Below are 23,317 nucleotides of genomic sequence, written 5' to 3'. Positions count from 1 at the left end.
GCTGAGTGGGAGGATGCATGTGCTAAATAAGCGGCTCTCTTGTTGTGGGGTTGTGTTGCGCTTCCATTAAAGTCTGCTCGCGTGTGTGTGTGTGTGTGTGTGTGTGTGGCTTTTCGCAGCCGATGAATTTCACACCCAGTTTCCTCCGCAGCTTTGGCCAGTCTGCTGTGACGACTTTCTTTGTTTTGTTTACATTTTCCTCCTCTTGTAATTTCTGGCATGTAAATGAACGCTGAGCGTATGAGGAGCATAAGCCCAAACACTCTTTTATCTGCGCGGACAGTTTTACTCCTGTTTAGGAAAAAAAAAAAAAAAAAACAAACAGGAACAAAATTGATTCTGTTCTTATTTTCTTAGTCCTAGGAAATCCGCTTTGGATTTCCCATATGTTGAATTTAGAAAAATCAGACCCCGAAGTCAGTTTCATTTAGGAACATGACATTTGGTATGCCTAAAAAGTAGAAATTTGTACCATCTATTTGCTCCGAAGGCTACCTAATTGAAACCACGTATACTCAAGAGATTGGAAACGATAAATTGTAAAACATTTCAGTTTTCGCTATTTGGTGCGGGCGAAATTTGGTGACTCGTACCCCAAACGTTGGTTTGGTAGCCTGGGAATATTTTGGAAAATCAGCCCCCAAAGCCAGTTTCACTGAGCAACATGAAATTTGTCTCACAAAGCCACGGCTGGGAAAACAAAACAAAACAGGAGGTCTGCGATTTTGGATGAAAGCAGGTATTTTGGAGTCCATCCATCCATTTTCTGAGCCGCTTCTCCTCACTAGGGTCGCGGGCGTGCTGGAGCCTATCCCAGCTGTCATCGGGCAGGAGGCAGGGTACACCCTGAACTGGTTGCCAGCCAATCGCAGGGCACATAGAAACTAACAACCATTCGCACTCACAGTCATGCCTACGGGCAATTTAGAGTCTCCAATTAATGCATGTTTTTGGGATGTGGGAGGAAACCGGAGTGCCCGGAGAAAACCCACGCAGGCACGGGGAGAACATGCAAACTCCACACAGGCGGGGACGGGGATTGAACCCCGCACCTCAGAACTGTGAGGCTGACGCTCTAACCAGTCGGCCACCGTGCCGCCGTATTTTGGAGTCAATTTGATCATTTTCTGAGGTCGGTGTATTTTTGCCTGACTGCTACCCAATTTTAACCCATTATACTAGACAGATGGATGACACAAAATTACGACTTATAATGCATTTTCATAATTGCGTGCGGGGGAAGCACGGCAGCAAATTTCGACAACTAGCCTTTGAGTCCTGCCAAAATACTTACAGAGCAAAACTGTTACTGTTACTCACCCTGGAAGCTTTTGTTGAGGGTCGACGGGAACGTGTTGCCCAGCATGACCAGCGTGGGGTCGATGACGATCTCCCGGCTGCGCCCCGACGCCCCCGTGACCTCCCGCCGGCCGCCGCCGCCGTCCAGCCGCAGCGTCATCTCGTTGTCGTGACGCTCCAGCGAGACCTGGTGCCACTCGCCGTTGTCCAGGCGGTACATGGGCAAGCTCAGGTTGTGGTCGCCGTCGCCAAGGTTGTAGAACACGCCCAGCAGGCCCTGACAAATCTGATTGGACAACAAGGAGCCACCGTTACATTTATTGGAGACCCTTCTTCTTGAAATCCAAACCCTGACTTTAAAACTCTTACCTAGTCTTGAAAACCCACTTTTAAATCCCAACACTGGCTTCGAACCCCAATCACTTGCTTGAAACCTGAATTTGAAAACTGAATCCAGTCTTGAAACACTAACCCTGGCTCCAAACCCTGAATTGAAACCATAATCCTGGTTTTAAAATGTAATTAGAAAGCCAAACACAGTCCTAAAACTAACCATGGCTTGAACCCCTAATTTGAAGCCCAACCTGGTCTGGATTCCTTAATTTGAAACCATAACCCTTTTTTTTATATCTTGAAATGTTAATTTGAAACCCTAACTGTGTTTTAAAACCCTAATTTGAAACTCTAACCCATGCGTGAAACCCCTATTTGAAACCTGAACCCAGTCTTGAAATCATAAGCCTGGCTTCAAACCCTAACTTGAAAGGCAAACACAGTCTTAAACCCTAACCATGGTTTGGAAACCCTAATTTGTATTCCTAACCCTGTCTTGAAATCCTAATTTGAAACCCTAACCCTGGTTTGAAACAGTTGCCCTTGGTTGATTCCCCAATTTGAAACTCTAAAGCAGTCTTGAAACCCTAATTTGAAACCTTAACCCTATATTGAAACCCCAATTTTAAACCTTTAGCCTGAATTGAATCCCTAATTTGAAACCCTAACCCAGGTTTGACATCCTAACACAGATTTAAAATCCTACTTTGAGACCCTAACCCAGTCTTGAAACTCTAATTTAATGTTTTCGAATTCCTAGAAGGGCTGTTGGATGCTGTTGAACACTACGCCTACGACTCGGTACTTCAGACTCGTGCTTTGTGGTGGAGAGTGGACACAAACATTTTTTTTCTCCTTCGCACGTTGACGCGTGTAAAGCACACACACTGAACACACTGAACCATGAAAAACCGCCTGTCAGCTTTCATTTCAATGAAAAGCACTTCCTTTTTTGAGGACTGAACTGAACGGTCGTTTCAGTGTTTCCTCCGAGTGTCCCGCTGTGCGTAATTTCCTTCTCTTCGCCTCTGCCGTCCTCCTCCTCCCCTCCTCATCGTCCTCTTCTGCATCCTCCACGCAAACATGGAGCCAGATGACAGCGGAAGAGATGAGAGGAGCGCGGAGTGGGCGGCCGACACAAAAAACACACAACGCATCTTTATTGAGAGGAAGCAGGACGCAAACATGACGTGTAAGTGTGTGTGTGTGTGTGTGTGTGTGTGTGGTGAAAGCACAAACTCTGAACTGGTTGCCATGGACACCATTAAAACGGGACCTTGCTCACAAATCAGACCGACTGACTGAACTGTTGCACAGTCTTTACAATTATACCCGACTATATTTATAATTTCGTGTATATTTATGGCTAGAAAGCAAAGTGTGGAGAGTCTCTGTCGTCAAAATCCACGGGCGCTAACGGTGAACGGGGCGATCAATCATTGCCTAACAAATTACCCACCCACATTTTATTGTCGCCTATTTACTGTCTTGGTGACAATCCGCTTCTTGCTTGACAATTGTGCCATGTTTTTATGGTTCAATAAAAAAAACAATACAGTACAGTATATTGTATGTGGAGCCTCAAAACCAAATAAGGGGCTGCAGTTTTTACACTGAAACGCGCCAGTGGATTTTCGGTGCTCAGTCGCTTGTGGTTCGGCGAAAAGTCACCAACTGTATTTTTTCACGTAATTGTTGAGTTCAGTCACTTTTATTTACGTCGCTCGGTGTGCGGCAGACTTGGATACAAAATGGATTCATTTCCATTTCAAATGAGGGTTTGGCACCCCAAACATTAATAGCTGGTGATGGAGCTGTCAAGGATGTGAAACGTTTTTGCAGTGAGAAGAACACCAAAGTACTGTGTTTTACCAATGACATGGTGTCTGATATCTCTTAAAAAAATCCTGGAGATCACGAATCAGCACCCAACTGTGAAATATGTCATTATACACACAAGGGGGCTGAATGTTCTCAAGCAGCAATCAGAGGTACTGGAGCGAGATTTCATTGATCTCCTAACAAAAGTGCAATGTTTGGATGCTGAGGTTTTTATTAGACCTCTCTCATTTGTACGATTTGGAGATGAACGTTTCTCTAGGCTCCGTCAATTAAATAAGTGGCTCAAAGAAGTGTGTACGGCGCTATTCGTGTGTTTCATTGACAATTTCTGCATTTTTTTGGTATGAAAGTACAAACAATCGGAGGAACAAATGACAAATGAGATGAGCCAGCACGTTGAATCTCCCACACCCCTCCCCGCACCATTGGAGCAAAGCCCAACGTAAAACTCACTCTCTACTAGCCTAAATTCTCTGCTAGGTGTGACGGACAGGCTGAAGACGATTGTCAATATTGGAATCCAACGCGCACCATGCCAAGATCTTCCTCCCATCCCCCCTCGCCTGAAACCACCATCCACTAAGATGCGAAGGGCCCCTCCTCCACCCATGAAGAACCTTATCTGCGAATCTGACTGATATCTGCGGGGTCTTTTCCTGAATAAATCAGACCCCTATGGAGAGCAGGCATTTTTGATCCCTGTAATTACAAGGGACAGAAAGTTGGTCAAAGAAATATGGCACAAACTTAGTTAGACCAAAATGTGAATCTATCTAACAATTGTTTCCAGTTATCTCTGTGAGACTAGCTCTTTTCATTATCAGGTCACTGGGTAATAAATCAATGTTGATTATTGACATCATTACAACCTATGATCTGGACTTTTGTTACTAAATGAAACGTGGTTAACAGAAAGTAGCTGTAATACCATTTTAAATGAGGCAACACCATCAAATGTTTATTTTATGAACAAGTGTCGAATAGGGACAAAAGGCGGCGGTATTACTGTTATTTTTAAGTCATTATTTCAGTGTAAATAAATTATACTGGGTGATTTTAGCTCTTTTGAATATCTCTGGTTTTTACTTAAAGGTGACCCAAAGGTTATTGTTTTAATAATTTATAGGCCTCCAAGATACAATAGAAAATTTATGGAGGACTTTTCCGAACTGCTGTCAGTTATTTGTATTGACTACAACTATTTTGTCATAAGGGGAGACTTTAACATTCATGTTGACAATAACATGGAAAAAAAAAATCTAAAGAACTCTCTCCTATACGAGACACATTTGACCTCTCTCAACATATTAAAGAGTCCAATCCGCAGTCAAGGTCACATCTTAGACCTGGTCATCTCTAAGGATGACAAAATTATATCAATTGACATTAAGGATCCCCTCCTTGAGCCGTCACCTTATCGTGGTGGAAGGGTTTGTGTGTCCCAATGATCCTAGGAGCTAAGTTGTCTGGGGCTTTATGCCCCTGGCAGGGTTACCCATGACAAACAAGTCCTAGGTGAGGGACCAGACAAAGCACGGCTCAAAGACCCCTTATGATGACGACAAACAATGGACTTGGTTTTCCCTTGCCCGGACGGGGGTCACCAGGGCCCCCCACTGGAGCCAGGCCTGGTGGTGGGGCTCGGAGGCGAGCGCCTGGTAGCCGGGCCTGCACCCATGGGGCCCGGCCGGACACAGCTCGAAAGGGTAACTTGGGTCCCCCTTCCCATTGGCTCACCACCTGTGGGAGGGGCCATGGGGTCGGATGCAGTGTGAGCCGGGCGGTGGCCGAAGGCGGGGTTCTTGGCGACAGAAGCTGGCTCTAGGGACGTGGAATGTCACCTCTCTGGCAGGGAAGGAGCCTGAGTTGGTGTGTGAGGTCGAGAAGTTCCGACTAGATACAGTTGGGCTGGCCTCAACACAGGGGTTTGGCTCTGGTACCAGTCCTCTTGAGAGGGGTTGGAGTCTATTCCACTCTGGAGTTGCCCACGGTGAGAGGCGCTGAGCAGGTGTGGGTATACTTATTGCCCCCCGGCTCGGCGCCCGTACATTGGGGTTCACCCCGTTGGACGAGAGGGTAGCCTCCCTTCTCCTTCGGGTGGGGGGACGGGTCCTGACTGTTGTTTGTGCCTATGCACCACAGCAGTTCAGAGTATCCACCCTTTTTGGAGTCCTTGGAGGGGGTGCTAGAGAGCGTTCCTGCTGGGGACTCCATCGTTCTGCTGGGGGACTTCAATGCTCACGTGGGCAATGACAGTGAGACCTGGAAGGGCGTGATTGGGATGAACGGCCCCCCGATCAGAACCTGAGCAATGTTCTGTTATTGGACTTCTGCGCTCGTCACGGCTTGTCCATAACGAACACCATGTTCAAGCATAAGGGTGTCCACACGTGCACTTGGCACCAGGTCACCGAGGTAGTTAAAAAGCTCCTCGGTGGCAGGGCCCCGGGGGTGGATGAGATTCGCCCGGAGTTCCTAAAGGCTCTGGATGTTGTGGGGCTGTCCTGGTTGACACGCCTCGGCAACATGCGTGGACATCGGGGAGAGTGCCTCTGGATTGGAAGACTGGGGTGGTGGTCCCCCTTTTTAAGAAGGGGGACCGGAGGGTGTGTTCCAACTACAGGGGGACCACACTCCTCAGCCTCCCTGGTAAGGTCTATTCAGGGGTGCTGGAGAGGAGGGTCCGTCGGGAAGTTGAATCTCAGATTCAGGAGGAGCAATGTGGTTTTCGTCCTGGCCGTCGAACAGTGGACCAGCTCTACATCCTCGCCAGGGTCCTCGAGGGTGCATGGGAGTTCGCCCAACCAGTCCACATGTGTTTTGTGGACTTGGAGAAGGCGTTCGACCGTGTCCCTCGGGGAGTCCTGTGGAGGGTGCTTCGAGAGTATGGGGTACCAAACCCCCTGATACGGGCTGTTTGGTCTCTGTACGACCAAAGTCAGAGTTTGGTCCGCATATCCGGCAGTAAGTCGGACTCTTTCCCGGTGAGGGTTGGACTTCGCCAAGGCTGCCCTTTGTCACCGATTCTGTTCATAACTTTTATGGACAGTATTTCAAGGCGCAGCCGAGGCGTAGAGGGGGTCCGGTTTGGTGGCCTCAGTATTGCATCTCTGCTTTTTGCAGAGATGAAGCGGCTGGGTTGAGAATCAGCACCTACAAATCTGAGACCATGGTCATCAGTCGGAAAAGGGTGGCGTGCTCTCTCCAGGTCGGGGATGAGATCCTGCCCCAAGTGGAGGAGTTCAAGTATCTTGGGGTCTTGTTCATGAGTGAGGGAAGAATGGAACAGGAGATCGACAGGCGGATCGGTGCAGCGTCTGCAGTGATGCTGACTTTGTATCGGTCCGTTGTGGCAAAGAAGGAGCTAAGCCGAAAGGTGAAGCTCTCAATTTACCGGTCGATCTACGTTCCTACCCTCACCTATGGTCACGAGCTGTGGGTCGCTCCCTTAGAGATAGGGTGAGAAGCTCGGTCCTCCGGATCTCAGAGTAGAGTCGCCGCTCCTCCACATCGAGAGGAGCCAGATGAGGTGGCTGGGGCATCTGATTCCTCCCAGACGCCTCCCTGGTGAGGTGTTCCGGGCATGTCCCACCGGGAGGAGACCCCGGGGACGTCCTTCGGCTAGCCTGGCAACGCCTCGGGATCCCCCCAGAAGAGCTGAATGAAGTGGCTGGGGAGAGGGAAGTCTGGGTGTCCCTGCTAAAGCTACTGCCCCCGCAACCCGACCCAGATAACCGGTAGAAATGTGACATTAAGGATATGGCTATTTCTGACCATTTTTGGGTAATCTTTGAATTACAGATTTTTCCAAAAGTTCAGACAACCTCTATGTTTATTAAGAAAAGGTACATAAATGAGAGCACCGCCACTAAGTTTATGGAGACCATTGCTGTGCCACACATTGTGAATGCTGAGACAGTTAATGAACTTTTGGATAATTTCACCCGTAAAATCTCAAATGTCATGAATGGTGTCACTCCTATTAAAACTTAGACAATGTTGAGGCGACCCTAGAACACCGTGGAGGAGCACAATGGTGGTAAAGAGCTCTAAATCAAAGTGGAGGAAAGCAGAACGTAAGTGGAGAAAAACTGAACTCCAAATTGACTATGACCTCTACAGAAAAAGTCTTGGTAATTTTAACCAAGCGTTAGTCAGGGCTAGACAGCAACACTTTTCTGAAATCATCAGTAAGAACTTAAGCAATATTCATACTCTGGTTTATGTGGTTGAAAAGCTCACAACTCCCCCGAATCACATAGCTCCAGAACAGCAGATAAATGCAATGAATTTGCTTGTTATTTTAGTGAAAAAATACACTCCATCAGGTTAAATATTAGTACAAATCAGCAAAACAATAAAATGATATTACATCTGAAGCCAGCCAGGAAAAACTCTATTACCATGTCAGAATTTGATCCAGTTGACCAAAAAAACTGTAGAGAAAACTGTTCAGCAGCTGACACCATCAACGAGCTGTCTTGACTCAATACCGTCTGACTTTTTCAAAGATATTGCAAAGTCTCTGCTCGCTGATTTGCAGCAATCAATTGCTCACTTCAGTCAGGCGAGTTTCCTAAAGCTCTTAAAGTAGCTTCCATTAAGCCTCTGCTAAAAAATAGAACGCTGGACGCTTCCATGTTAGCAAGCTATAGACCCATCTCAAATCTCCCTTTCATCGTCAAGATTGTTGAGAAAGTTATTTTTAATCAACTCAGCAATTTCTTGCACTTAAATTGACTTTTTTTTTTCAATCAGGTTTCCGAACTCATCACAGTACAGAATCTGCTCTTATCAAAGTGCTAAATGATATATGGTTCAATACTGACTCGGGAAAGGTGTGAATTCTGGTCTTGTTGGACCTCAGTGCGGCTTTTGATACGGTAGATCATAATATACTGCTGAACAGGTTGGAAATGTGGGTAGGACTAAATGGAACAGTCCTTAAATGGTTCAGGTCCTACCTGGAGGAAACGAGTGATTTTGTAACCGTTGGAAGTGTTCAATCTCATTGAATGGCAATGACCAATGGGGTCCCTCAAGGGTCAGTTCTTGGACCCCTCCTGTTCAGCCTGTATATGCTACCCTTGGGTCAATTCTTCGGAACTTTAATTTTGACTACCATAGCTATGCAGATGAAACACAGTTATATCTAGCAGTGTCTCCAGATGACTACAGTTCAATTGAGGTGTTGTGTGTTTTGTTCTGAAACAGATAAATATCTGGATGAGCCAAACTTTTCTTCAATTAAACCACAACAAAACTGAGATAATTGTTTTTGGCAATAAAGAAAAGAGGATTGATGTTAGTAAATACCTGGAGTCACTCTCTTTAAAAACCAAAGACCAAGTCCGAAACCTTGGTGTTCTGATTCCGACCTGACTTTCAACAGTCATATCAAATCAATTACTAAAACGGCCTTCTACCATCTCAAGAACATATTCAGAATGAAGGCTTGCATGTGTCAAGCAGACCAGGAGAAGCTCATCCATGCTTTTATCTCAAGTAGACTTGACTATTGTAATGGTCTTCTGACTGGACTCCCCAAAAAGAGCATTAAACAGCTGCAGCTCATTCAAAATGCTGCGGCTCAGGTTCTGACCTAAAAAAAAAGAGGCTTCCAGTCATTTTTAGAATAGATTTTAAAGTTAAAAATGCTTTCTAGAGCATTTCCAATCTTAAATGATATTTCTTGCACTGTACCCTGTTTTAATTGTATTTTTTTCTCTTTGTTTTAAATGTTTATAAGCTGTTTTTCCTTTGTTTTTAAATGCCTTTAATCATGTAAAGCACATTGAGTTACCTTGTGTATGAAATGCGCTATATAAATACATTTGCTTTGCTTTGAAGCCTGGGTTAGGGTCCCAAATTACAGCTTCAAGCTTGGGTTAAGGTTTAAAGTAAATGTTTTTGTTTCAAAATACGGTTTCAAATTAGGGCTTAGAGTCGAGGTTGAGGTTTCAAATTGTAGTTTCAAGTCTGGGTCAAGGTTTAAAGAAAAGATGAGGTTCCAAAGTACAGTTTCAAATGAGGGTTTCAGGCCAAGGTTGGGGCTGCAAAGTGGAGTTTCAAGACAGGTTTAGGATTTCAAGTTAGGGTTTCAAGAAAGAGTCAGTCGGAGTTTCAAACAAGCGTTAGTGTTTCAAATGAAGGTTTCAAGGCTCAGTTAGGGTTTCGAAGAGGCTGTGTGTCATTTCCGAGTCTGTCTTGTGAAGGAGTAGCTTTGCTCACAAAGGTCGACTTTGTGCTCTCCCGGAGCCTCACGGCCACGTCTCAGCTCTTCCATCAATCCCCTTCCCGTTGAGGCCTGTTAGTTATTCCTCTCATTCATTCCGTTTCCCTTACTTCTTCCCCCTTTATCGTTCGGCCTTCAGTTCCTTCCATCTCCCTTACTGTTCGCCATCTTAGTCATTCGGTCCCAAAGTCTCGCGGCGGCTCATTTCCAGGCTCAGCCGTGAACTAATTAATTCTATTTACAATCCACTGGGCCTCTGCTTATAACCGCCTGATTTTACCTCCAATTAAAAGTGAGCAGAGCACAAGTTGGACTCCTGCCAGGTTCCTCCCCCTGGCGTGGGTGTGTTTCAACATGTGCGTGGGTGAGTTGAGTGTGTGTTTGCTTCTCATCTTGGAGAAGGCGGGAAAGAAGGTACGGTTTAGTTGTGTAAACAGTCCCACTGCGGGGATACGTCAACCTAAATATGAAGTTGGTTCATAACATGCTGTAAAGCCAGGGTGAGGGTTTCAAAGTAGGGCTTCAAGCCAAGGTTAGGGTTTCGAGTTACAGTTTCAAAAGCGGGTAAGAGTTTTAGATTAGGGTGTCAAGATAGGGTTTGATTTACGAATTAGGGTTACGGTTTCACAGTTGGGTTTCAAGCAGGGTTTATGAAGAATGCTAAAAAAATAAAAAATCTGCGACACGAATCCCCTACACATTACTTAACTATCCTTTGACTATACACTAGAATTAATGTATATAATACATACAGTGATTTTCAGTAGAATTCTATGAATATAGATGGAAAAGTGACTTGAAAGAAGGATCCGGAAAGGAGCACAAGAAGATTTCAGGACTTCCCGTTGTCTCATTGCGAGGTTTAACGAAATTCCACAGTCAACAAGCCCAAATGAAAACAATTGAATCCTCTCACAACAGGAAATCCAACGTGAAAGGATAAATACGGTTTGATCAACACCTGTGGAGCGCCGACAAACATGGCAGGAAAACTACTGGTGGAGAAAGTCACGGATTTGGTTATAAAAAAAACAGAAAAACATTTGTCAGATCTTCGAGTGTGAGCGGAGAGAGAACGCTAACGCAACGCTAACATTGTTTGTGTTCACTTCTTTGGCAATAACATCACAGTGTAAGTACCCATACTTTATACTGTATGCGCTAAATTCTACAGATCTGGCTGCAGGATGACTATGAAACCACGGCATTACCTGGATTGTCTTAACTTTCTCAAAATGGGAGACAGTGGATCCAATTTCTTTTGTCAATTTCGGCATCTCAAGTAACATTATTAGTATAGTAAATTTGAATATGCTCAAAATTAAGCTGTGTCCTGTGTTGAGTGTGAAAAATTATACGGATCTGGTGGAGGGATGGTACCCTAAAAAATAACAGTTCCTTTGAATTTACTTAATCCGAACATCTACATCAGTTGCACATTATTAAAATGTGGCTAACTAACATACAGTACATTTGTTTATTTTCAAAGAAAAAAGGGAAAACTATGTCAGTTTCCCGCATTTTAATCACGTGCAACCGAAAATGAAGTACTTCATAGAAATGAAAGAAATATACACAATTCTTGGTTAGAAACACTAAGTTTGGTGTACTGATTTGACAAATCAATGACAATAATTCAATACCATAAAGTAGGTTTGTTCGTATGAACTTTTTTTCTGAATGTCACAACTTCATTAAGATACTAGTTTTGGTCCATATAGAAATCTGTAGTACGGTTACACTAAATGATCCAACTAAAACTGTGACCAGTGTAGACGCTAGTATTTGTCCATGTTGGCGCCTCAAGTGCCGTTACAAACTTGCTAAATTTGAACGTGATCTAAATAAAACTGACTGGTGTTAAATGCACCCCAAAAATGTTTTTTTATTAAGAATCCGTAGAATATTTCTTCTTCTAAATTGTCATGTTACAGCTTCATCAAAATGGCAAGCAATACTTTCTTTGGTCCATGTTGCATTTCGAGTACAGTTACAAAGGAAACGACAACATAATTAAAAATAGGATCTCGATCTAGCAAGTCAAGCACGTTTCTTGTTCTAAACTGCATTCTGAACATCGAAACATCATCAACCATGTTGACCTCTCAAATACTGGCCCCAAGTAGACAAAAATGATACCTGCAGCTCACGTGCATATTTTGTATTGGTGTTGTTGTCCGAATAATCAATGCGTATAATTAGAATAATTGATTCTAAGAATATCTGAGAGCCCCAGCCTTAACTCCAAAAGTTGGATACAATAACTATCCTTGAAAACGAGTCTGTGAACGAGCCGTTTCAAATGCTTACCTCCAGTCTCAGGTACTCGCTCTGCTCTCTGGAGCTCAGACTGAGCACGGTGCTGCTGTGCTTGCGGGTTCGAACCAGGATCTGCACCGCCGTCCTACGGGCCGGCAACGGCGAGGCCAGCTGGTAGCGCACGTGACTGTGGCCCTCGAAGGAGTACTCCGGAACCTCTGCAAAACAAACTGGGTGTTACGCATGGAGAAGAAAAACACAGCAAGGATTGGAGATGTTGTGGATGTTGTTGATGATTTTGTTCCCCGGGGTGAGTTCACACAACACCCGTCCGTCTCTCATCTCCCAATCGTGTGCAACTTCCTCTTTCATTCCGGCACGCTTAAGAGGCCAAAGCGTCCTGCCGGGAGGCGAAATCGCACACTTGGTGGTTTGTTTTTGTCTGCTGTGGCTTCATCTAAAAATGACTTCTTGCTTTTTTTTTTTTTTTACCCCTGCCAAGGGCAAAAGCGAGTGGAAAGAGGTTATGTATTTTTTTCCCTCTCTTTTAGTTTCGCCAGAAATGTAGCTGCTTTTGTAACCAACTCAAAAATTGACTTGTTCAAACTTTCGCAATCTCTCCTCTCACTTCAGTAATTCAGGATAACCGACACATGGCGCAATAGAAATACAGAGAACGCCTCGAACTAACCACATAGATGCAGCCTTGGGATACAAGTATTCAGTCCCTCAAATATCAACATTTACATGTTTGTCTGCTCCAAAGTGGGCAATGCACACTACTTGTACAATATGTAAAATAATGATACGCTAGTGTTAGCTTGTGTACCAAAAATGCTAACATTATGCTCCCTGTGGGGGCTAACAAGTAGGGCTGCAAAAATAAATTTGAATCGTGATCACGATTTTGGCTGCCACGATTAAATTGACCTGATTGTCGACGATTTTAACATTTAAAATGCAGGCTCTGCTGCATATGAAGTTGTTTCTCAACCGGTAGTTCGCCAGCCGGCAAACATATGGTTAAGGCTTGATTAAGATGCCTAAATAACAAGCGAGCGCACGCAGCCTGCAGCATGGGTCAGCCTAAACCCAATCGGTGGACTGATGAGAGCGAGTAATAAATACCCCGAGAAGAAAGTACAGTTAAGATTGGAAATGAGGAACACTATGGTGAGGAGCCAGTGACTCGAAAAGAGATCAACATCTGTTTTCTGGACATGTTTCGATTCAGGTGAAGTGCTGTTAAACAAGAAGTCATATGTATAGTGCTGCAGAGTTGTCTGCCCCGCAAGATAACACAACTAATCTGTTCAACCATCTGAAAAAATGGCCGATAACATTACCGTGCAGGTCAAAGTACTGCACAAGAACTATGTGATCCCCTTACGCAATTATTTCCCCAAAGTGGCAATACCTACACTGTATGAAAAATGCCGAAGTGGAGAGGGAAATCAAATCACAACTGTTTGCGACCGCGATTGACCGATGGTCAAACAGAACAATGAAGCCGTGCCTGATCTTGACAATTCACTATATTGACGGGGATTGTTGTTAAAAAGTAGTGCACTAAAAATATCTTTTTTTTTTTTTTCTAACATGAGAAATAATTGTGATTAATAATCCTGATTACAATTATGATCAAAATAATCGTAATTATCATTTTGGCCAGAATCGTACAACCCTACTAAGAAGCTTAGCCAGCTAAGATGAGTGTTTTCGTACAATCTTCTGAGTATTGAGCAGCTTCCTGGTACATGATATTGAAATTTACGAGTATTAGTCTGGCGGAGGCACGGTGGGCGACTGGTTAGCGCATCTGCCTCACAGTTCTGGGGACCGGGGTTCAAATCCCGGCCCCACCGGTGTGGAGTTTGCAGGTTCTCCCCGTGCCTGGGTGGGTTTTCTCCGGGCACTCCGGTTTCCTCCCACATCCTAAAAACACGGTAGGTTGATTGAAGACTCTAAATTGCCAGTAGGTGTGAATGTGACTGCGAAAGGTTGTTTGTTTCTATGTGCCCCGCGATTGGCTGGTGACCGGTTTAGGTGTTCCCCGCCTCCCGCCCGAAGATTGCTGGGATAGGCTCCAGCAGCCCGTGACCCTAGTGAGGATAAGCGGTAAAGAAAATGGATGGATGGATAGTCTGGCGGAAGGACTCCAAGGCTACTGTCCATGTCCAAGTCCAAGTGTTCGTTGGGCCTCGGCAAAGGTCGGCACTCCAGCAAGCTTCCAGGAGAGACAAGATAATTATTTACACTTTTCAGCTTCTCTCTGGAACAAACTAACAACAGCGTGTCGAGTTTAGAATTCCAAGAAAAAGCTTTTCCATGCCTTGTTTCTTTGTCATTTTTTTTATTTTTTATTTTCACACGTTTGTGTCCTCCCTTTGGAGTTGTCACGCTGCGAACGTGTGCTGTCGTTTCATTTGTTTTGGATATGACGTCTCGCGTGTGTTATTTAGCGAGCGTTTTTCTGGCTGCCAGTTGTTGTTGTTGGCTCCGCTGCCAGGCTTTGTTTCCTTCTACGTGATGAATTACGTCCATCACTTTCTGGTCCCTCTCATTGATCATCGATTAGCGTTCAATCAATTCTGTTCCTGCTTTGACATAACCAATTTGACCTCAACTGTTCTATAATAAGCGAAGAAACACCATGCGTTGTCTTTGTTGTCAAACTCCTGATCAAAAACATACAACTGTTGACAGCTACTTGGAAGACAGTGTACATTTTGAAGACCCATCCACCATCTTACCCACCCATCTACATAACTACTGTATTGGTTTACTGGTTTTGTACCTACCAGTTTATCACAACACCTTTGTAATCATGTGTATGGATTGACATGCTCAACTTTTGTCTTCTTGAACTGTTAAAATGTCACTTTAGTGACATTGTCCTTACCCTCGTCACACTGCTGCCCACTGTATCCGGGCACACACTGGCAGCTGAAGGAGCCCCACTCGCCATGGCAGCGACCGTGGCGTCCACACGACGGGTAGCCCATGTTGACACAGCTGCCGTCGGTGGTCTGGCAGCCCGGTGAGCTGGACTGCGAGTCGGCCGGGGAGCTCAGATCGTACAGCTGCGGGACACAGATGACGGGCACAGAGACAAGAAAGAGAGTCGGCTATGAAAAGCAACGTGGCGGATGAGGAAGTAAGACATCTGTCATCTCTCTTTGTTGGAGTTCAGTGATTGGAGAAGCTGCTTCACGCTCAGACATAATGATGAGAGGTCCGAAGAGAAGCCTTTAATGCCGCACTCCTTGAAGAACTCACAACTTCAACAATTCACACCCAGATGTAGAACTTCACTTCAACTCTTCCCAGCTCCCAAGTGACTCAAGTTGGGAAGAGAGAGCTTATGAAGAACTTCACTCTAATCACTTTCCACATGAACTGTGTGGTGGATGGAGTACATGGCTACTGCCTCACCGTCATAGATTGTGGGTTAGAATCTCATTTTCCATCTCACTCAAAGTCTTGACTCAGTCTCTTATTAACCTTGACCATTAAAGTCTTGGTTTTGACTTAGTCTCAACCCCTCAATCTGTCAAAGTCACGGTCTTGACTCAACTTGGCCCCAACCCCTCAAAGTCAGGGTCTTGACTCAAACTACACCCCTTTAAAGTCTTGGTGTTGACTCTGTCTGGTCTTGACTTGTCAACCCCACAAAGTCCTGGCCTCAACCATTCAAATTCTTGGTCTTGATTCTGTCTCAACCCCTCTAAATTTTGGTTTTGACTTATTGTCATCTCTCAAACTCATGGTCTTGACTGAACCCCTCTCAGGATTGGTCTTGACTCAGTCTCAACGCCCCAAAGTCTTGGTCTTGACCTGGTCTTGACATCTCAAATCTTGGTCTTCACCAAGTCATGGTCTCAACTGAATGGCCTCGACCCCTCAAAGTTTTGTTCTCAACTTGGTTGCAAGCCTCAAAGTCTTGGTCATAACTACTCAGAATCTTAGTCTTGGCTCGTCTCATCTAGACTTGGTCTCAACCCTTCGAACCCTTGGTTTTGACGCAGTTTTTGTCTTGACTCAGTCTCTACCACTCAACCTCTCGACTTGGTCTTGGTCTCAAATCAGTCTCAACCTCACAAAGACTTAGTCTTTGGTCTCTAGGGCAACCATCTGTTGTAGACATAACAGGACTAGCCTGAGGATTCCCAACCCTTTATAATTATGGTCTTGTCAACCCCTCAAGTTAAGAGCAGTTTGCTTGCTACTAGTTAGCCAGCTATTTGAGAGAATTTGCCACTTGACAAAACTGCTGAACTGATGAACCCCCCAAAGGTTTTCCTGAAGTCGAATCACAATAAATCATCTTTGTTTTTTGCATGGCTCCAAACGGGTTCACGGTGAGGTCTACTGTATACCTGAAGATGACATTGTGCATGACTTTATGTATGTGATTATTTCTGCCTTTTGTGTCAGAGTGTGACTCACACAATACACCCAGTTTATTGTCGCCATACGACTTGCTTCGTTGTAAATGAAGTCTTGTGGGACTTCAGGCAAAAAAATCTAATGTTGATTCCAATTTATATCGCAGTTTCCCCATAATGCTGTGTGGGCCCGGGTTGTTGTTCAAATAAAAAGACTTTATGGACCCAAAAATACGAAAAAAGGGTCATTTTCACTCATTCCTTTCACCATTTCACTCATTTTAGACAATAATATGTCATTATTTTTATAATCTTTGTGAATTATCTTTCACAATTTGGTTGAACACTTTGCACCCGCGTTTCCCAAAAGTCAGCGGTGCATTCGAGACAATTTTCAGATTTTTTTTTCAGATTCAGTGTTTTGACCACTTTCACAATTTGTGAGGCCATTATGACTCAATTTTGGAATATTTTCAAACATTTACATTTTTCAGTCATTATTTGACCATTTTTACAAATGTTTCAAAACCTTTAGACAATTTTCACAAATGGTCACTCTAAATGATTCTTTGACCATCTTGAACTAAAATTATTCCTCAGATTTAGATCAATTCATATATTTTTTTCCCCACAAATTTGAGTCATCGTGACCATATTTTACTCATTTTGGACATTTTTCACAGATTTCTGACCATTTCTATGTCATCGCCAGTCACAGGTTAGCGCCATGCTAAGCTAAGCAGAAAACCGGATCTTGGATTCACATTTCAGGCTCGAGAGGCTCACGAAGGCCACGGTGTTCACTTTAGTCACGCTTCAATTGTTCCGCTGGAGCAGCGAAAGTTCAAATGAAACCTTGACCGTCGCTCGGAAGTCCGTGCATCAAAAAAAGTCAGGCTGCAAAATCCACTTCACCTTCTCAAAGCACTCATAGAGACATTGGATGTGGATACAAAAAAGATCCAATCAATTTTTGGGCCACTTTTCATTCCTTTTAGATGATTGTCATTCTTTATTTTAACATTCACTTTTGAGAAGTTTGCAACATTTTTTACAAATTTTAGACATCAGAGATTTATCACTCTATTTTTTTTTTTTTACCATTTCACTGGTTATTTGGAAAGCAGTTAAGAAAATCTCACTCATTTTACATGATTACCAATTGTTTTTGACCATTAGATAATTTATTTTAACTCATGATTTGACTCTTTTATTTTATACTTTTAGCATTTTTCTACTCTTGTTAGACAATTTTACCATTTTCCCTATACCATAATTTTTGGGGGACAATTCCAATTAATTTTAGATGAATAGCATTTTTTAACCATTTGCGATGTTTTTTTTGGGGGGGGGGCAACTTTCAATGTTTTAGAACTTTCACAGATTTTTATGAAAAATTTTGCATTATTTAATTTTTTTTTAAACAATTTTTACTGATTATTTGACAATTCTTAGTTTATCTTTTTTTTTTTTAACCATTCTTCACTCATTTCAACTTGCCACAATTTTTTTTTGTCAATTTTCACAATAATAAATTTGAGCCCATATGTTCTTTGGAAGTGTTCCTTTTTTATGTCACAATACAGTTTATGTACTTTTGCCTTAAAGCCATTACTTTCATTTTACAAGACCAAGAAAAAAGATGAGAATTATGTTCCAATTCTTATTACAATAAGTTGTAATATCGTAACATTTTCTTTCTGGGAAAAACAGTTGAAATAATAGGAGTGAAAAATATATAGCTGTTTTACTTGTCAAATATCATTATGTGAGTAGTCATATGATTCTTAACTTTATTCTGGTAATATTGTTATGTTATGTGACGTTTATTTCAAGACTCATTGGGCTCTTTTTTTCGTGGACTGAGCAGAGCAAAACCTGGCGCATCCCGATTTTCGTGCAAGCGCAACGCTCGCTGGCGTGTTTGCCAATTGGCACAGCGGTCTGCGCCAAGATGGGCGTACCGACACAACGAGGGTGCGTCCTTTGACATCCACCTGCCTGGTGCATGTGACATTTTGGTGACTGAAAGTCGGTGAAAACTGAAGCTTAAAGTAAAAGTATATATTTGTGTTTTACCTTGCTGTCCACGATGAGGTTGCGGATACATCCCGTGAAGTGTTTGTGTTGCAGCTGAGGGTAAATGTACGGAATGTCCTCGTTGACTCCGCCCAGCTGCAAGACTTGACTTGTGTTCAGGTACCTACGACATCAATAACAACAAGCTGACTAGTTCACAAGCAGAATGCAACTAAAAACACAAGATAAATGTCTCCGGTAGTTGGAGCCATTCTGGTAATACAGCGAACAAGGCATAATACTGTTTACGAAATGTTTACGAAATACTGTAAACATTTAGGACATAAACACGTTAAGTACAGAGAGTTATTACGCAACATAAGGTACATAAAACTGATACGACGGCAATTGTTCAAATGATACAGAGAATCGTCGAGTCATCAACGACAGTTAGGCAAACAATGCAGCAAAACGACACTACAACAATAGGGTAATTATGTCACTACAAAGTGTCGAGGCTACAACAATGAGTCCACGAATATGGTCACAACAGAGATGTGCAAAATTGGCAAACGTCTCACTAAAATAATAAGTCAAGTGTTGAAGAAGTTAATGGCAAGGGGGGAGAAGCAACTGAGATGTCTGCTGGCACCATTTATTGACATGAATAGCGGTTGGCTTATTGTTGCACTGTGCAAACAAATATCCCCGTTAAGTGCGGCGCCCCCTGCGGGCGTACCGGTCCGTGTTGGGCGTGGTGCCGGTCGCTTCGCAGGACGAGTGGTCCTCGGTGGTCAGCCAGCTTCCCAGACCCTCCATCTCCATGACAGCCGCCCCCGAGCAGCGATCCAGCGTCAAGCGCACTTCCTGAGGGGGAAAAACGACGACAACAAACGACACAGTGACGATGATGGTGTGAGTATTGCGGAAAGTGGGCTTTCCGAGTTGGGTTTCAAGCCTGCGTTAGGCCTTCAAATGATGAAATTCAATTGGAGATGTGCGTGTACCGATACCAGGTATCGGTATTACGCCAATAACGACCTTATTTCAAGGTATCGGGTACTTGTGAAGGCTGCCGATACCAGCCACTGGAAAAAAAATCCAACATCGATTAAGTCCTCCTCACCAGTAGTTGGCGCTACACTGTGGCGTTTTTGACACATTTAGTCAAAGCTGTGTCCTGATTGGCTGACGGGGAAAGAGTTAAAAAGCAATAAAATAAAAGACCCTCCGGGCAGCCTCAAAAGATCAAAGCTAAAAAAAAACAAAAACAAACAGGAAAATGAGGCCAAGCGGCGCGGCGTTCAACCTGGGAGGTGAACAGCTGATATATTAGACATTTATTTGAAGTAAGGCATCTTTTTGAGCAGGTGTCCACATTAGTACAAACTGCTTGTGCAAAGGCGGAGTTAGGTGGGAAGATTTCTGATGATTGGTTGATTACAACAGCGTGGGCAAAGCACTTACTTTAGAGGCCTCTATTTGAGGTGTGGTGTTAATATTCTTGTGAATGAAGCACAGCGAGGAGAATTTGTTTATAACACGATTTCAGAAGGTTTTGAAGGGGCCAAATGATGGCTAAGGGCATTTTTTCCCCCTGTGCATTAATTCGAAGTAAGGTGTCCATTTGTGCGCAGGGTTTAATTAGCACAACTGCTTTTGACAAGTCTCTAGTTGAGGTGCGGTGTTCATTTTCTCATGAATGACTCATGGCCGGGAGCATTTGAGACAGTGAGACAGAGAGAGACAGAGCGAGGGAGAGAGAGAGAGAGAGACAGAGAGAGAGAAGCCCCCGGGGTGGAAGTTCTGCTCCACTTCTATTTCTGGCTCATGACAAAATTAAATACACTTCAAAGCAATTAAAAATATCATTAAAAAAAGGATTCATTAATTTAAATGTGAAATCACTCATTTCCCCAATAATACAATTATTAAAAAAAAATAATTTTTGTTAATCATATTAAGCCTTTTTAAAATATTTTCAGGACCTTATTAATCAATGGGAAGCTCGTTATTTTGTCGTTATTTTGAATTAAATTTTGATTGAATGATTTTTAAATGTATTTTATTCAATTATGAATCCCTTATTTTATATATTTAATGGCATTGTTATTCATTCACTTGATTTTTGAAAATATTATTTTGGGGTTTTTATTCAAATAAATTGTTATTTATTGAACAAAATTTTTAATTATGAATCAAGTTGTTATACAATGCGTTTTTCATTCTTTTAATTCTTTTTTCCTTATTTCATTTTTTATTTAATGAGTTTTTATATAGTTTATTCAATTATGAAATATGTAACTTTTTTATTTACTCACATTAAATTTTTTATTAGACTATTTAATGACATTTTTATTTATTTCATTGACTGTTTAAATGTTTTTTTTTATTTAATGCTATTTTTATTTACAGAATGACATATTTAATTATTATCACTTGTTTTTTTACATATTAATGATGTAATGGTAATCCTTATTTTTATGCAAGTTTTTAAAAAATATATAATTTCATATTATTTAATGGTATCTTTATTCATTGAATTGATTGTTTTCAGTCATACATGGTTTTATTTAATTACATTTGTTTTTATTTATTGGTATGTTTTATTTAAATGGAATTTGTAGTTATTAAATGTCATGTTTGTTTTATTCGGTTTGTTATTTAGGAAATGGCCTTTTGAGTTATTTAATGATTTATGTTCTGTAATTTTTTAATGGACTTTCATGACGCTGTAAACTGCAAAATTGGGCGAGTTTTCAGAGTTCAGTTTACAACCCCAATTCCAATGACGTTGGGACGTTGTGTTGAACATAAATATTATGTATATTTATATTTATATTTCAGTAATTTCACTGTTCAACCAATCAGATCACTCAACCCACCAGATTCATTTATTTCATGCTGACGTTTTTCAAGGCATTATTTTTAATACATTGCAGAATCACAAATTACAGTAAAAGTCCATTACGTCAATCATTACGTCATTAGATAAATACAAATATTTATATTTTTAAGATGTATAAGTAAGAAACACGCCGTGAGCGACACTAATTTACCGCATGGCTCGAGCTCAACATCTGTGGCTTTGCTTCATCGCCTTCCTCATTCACTCCAAGAACCGCCTCATCTTTTCTCACGATTGCCAAACTCACTTTCTACGACATTCCATACTCTTTTTATACCAATCATGTAGATACTCTGTTCAAGGGTGAGGTGCCTAAACTTGCCCGACTTCGACCACGTTGGCATTGCCATCTGCAAAAAGCAAAGATGCAATACTGAGGCCACGAAACCGGATCCCCTCTATGCCTCGGCTGCGCCTTGAAATTCTGTCCATAAAAGTTATGAACAGAATTGGTGACAAAGGGCAGCCTTGGCGGAGTCCAACCCTCACCGGGAACGAGTCCGACTTACTGCCGCATATGCGGACCAAACTCTGACTCCGGTCGTACAGGGACCAAACAGCCCGTATCAGGGGGTTCGGTACCCCATACTCCCGAAGCACCCCCCACAGGACTCCCCGAGGGCCATGGTCGAACGCCTTCTTCAAGTCCACAAAACACATGTAGACTGGTTGGGCGAACTCCCTTGCACCCTCGAGGACCCTGACGAGGGTGTAGAGCTGCTCCACTGTTCCACGGCAAGGACGAAAATCGCACTGCTCCTCCTGAATCTGAGATTCGACTTCCCGACGGACCCTCCTCTTCAGTACCCCTGAATAGACCTTACCAGGGAGGCTGAGGAGTGTGATTCCCCTGTAGCTGGAACACACCCTCCGGTCCCCCTTCTTAAAAAGGGGGACCACCACCCCAGTCTGCCAATCCAGAGGCACTGTCCCCGATATCCTCACGATGTTGCAGAGGTGTGTCAACCAGGACAGCCCCACAACATCCAGAGCCATTAGGAACTCTGGGCGAATCTCATCCACCCCCGGGGCCTTGCCACCTTTTTAACCACCTCTGTGACCTCAACCCCGGAGATATGAGAGCCCGCCTCAGATACCCCACACTCTGCTTCCTCATGGGAAGGCGTATCGGTGGAATTGAGGAGGTCTTCAAAGTATTCTCCCATGCGAATCACAACGTCCCGAGTCGACGACAGCAGCGCCCCATCCCCACTATACGTTGATGGTAAACTGCTTCCCCCTCCTGAAACGCAGTATGGTGGACCAGAATTTCCTCGAAGCCGTCCGGAAGTCTTTCTCCATGGCCTCACCGAACTCCTCCCATGACATGGGATTCTGGAAGACGTTCCCAGCAGACCGTCACAATACGCTTGGGCCTGCTAGGTCGGACCAGCATCTTCCCCCACCATCGGAGCCAACTCACCACCAGGTGGTGATCAGTTGACAGCTCCGCCCCTCTCTTAACCCGAGTGTCCAAGACATGCGGCCGCAAGTCCGATGACACGACCGCAAAGTCGATCATCGAACTGCGACCTAGGGTGTCCTGGTGCGAAGTGCACATGTGGACACCCTTATACGTGAAAATGGTGTTCGTTATGGACAATCCGGGGGGGGGGGGTGTTCCTCCCAATCACGCCCTTCCAGGTCACACTGTCATTGCCCACATGAGCATTGAAGTCCCCCAGCAGAACGATGGAGTCCCCAGCAGGAGCGCTCTCCAGCACCCCCAACAAGGACTCCAAAACTGAACTGCTGTTTGGTGCATAGGCACAAATGACAGTCAGGCCCCGTCCCCCCATCCGAAGGCGGAGGGAGGCTACCCACTCGTCCACTGGGGTGAACCCCAACGTACAGGTGTCGAGCCGGGGGGCAATAAGTATACCCACACCTGCTCGGCGCCTCTTGCCGTGGGCAACTCCAGAGTGGAAGAGAGTCCAACCCCTCTCAAGAGGACTGGTACCAGAGCCCAAGCTGTGTGTGGAGGCGATTCCGACTATCTAGTCGGAACTTCTCAACCTCACACACCAGCTCGGG

The 23,317-nt window shown here is 43.7% G+C and overlaps 1 protein-coding gene across 1 annotated transcript in view; it reads right to left on the bottom strand.

The window, feature by feature from the left end:
• si:ch211-186j3.6 (neural-cadherin) overlaps positions 1-23,317 on the bottom strand; it is a 207,125-nt gene that overhangs the window by 28,586 nt on the left and 155,222 nt on the right. Inside the window, exons 30-34 of the mRNA XM_061764771.1 lie at positions 19,115-19,242; positions 18,436-18,559; positions 14,871-15,051; positions 12,020-12,186; positions 1,321-1,585 (exon numbers count right to left, since the gene is read on the bottom strand). Of these exons, the coding sequence (XP_061620755.1) occupies positions 1,321-1,585; positions 12,020-12,186; positions 14,871-15,051; positions 18,436-18,559; positions 19,115-19,242 (865 nt within the window). The remainder of the gene's footprint in view (positions 1-1,320; positions 1,586-12,019; positions 12,187-14,870; positions 15,052-18,435; positions 18,560-19,114; positions 19,243-23,317) is intronic.

This window comes from Phyllopteryx taeniolatus, unplaced genomic scaffold (assembly GCF_024500385.1).
Source record: "Phyllopteryx taeniolatus isolate TA_2022b unplaced genomic scaffold, UOR_Ptae_1.2 contig_24, whole genome shotgun sequence".
Taxonomy (NCBI): Eukaryota; Metazoa; Chordata; class Actinopteri; order Syngnathiformes; family Syngnathidae; genus Phyllopteryx; species Phyllopteryx taeniolatus.
The sequence above is the reverse complement of the archived record's forward strand: the minus strand, read 5'-3'. Positions and strand labels throughout refer to the sequence as shown.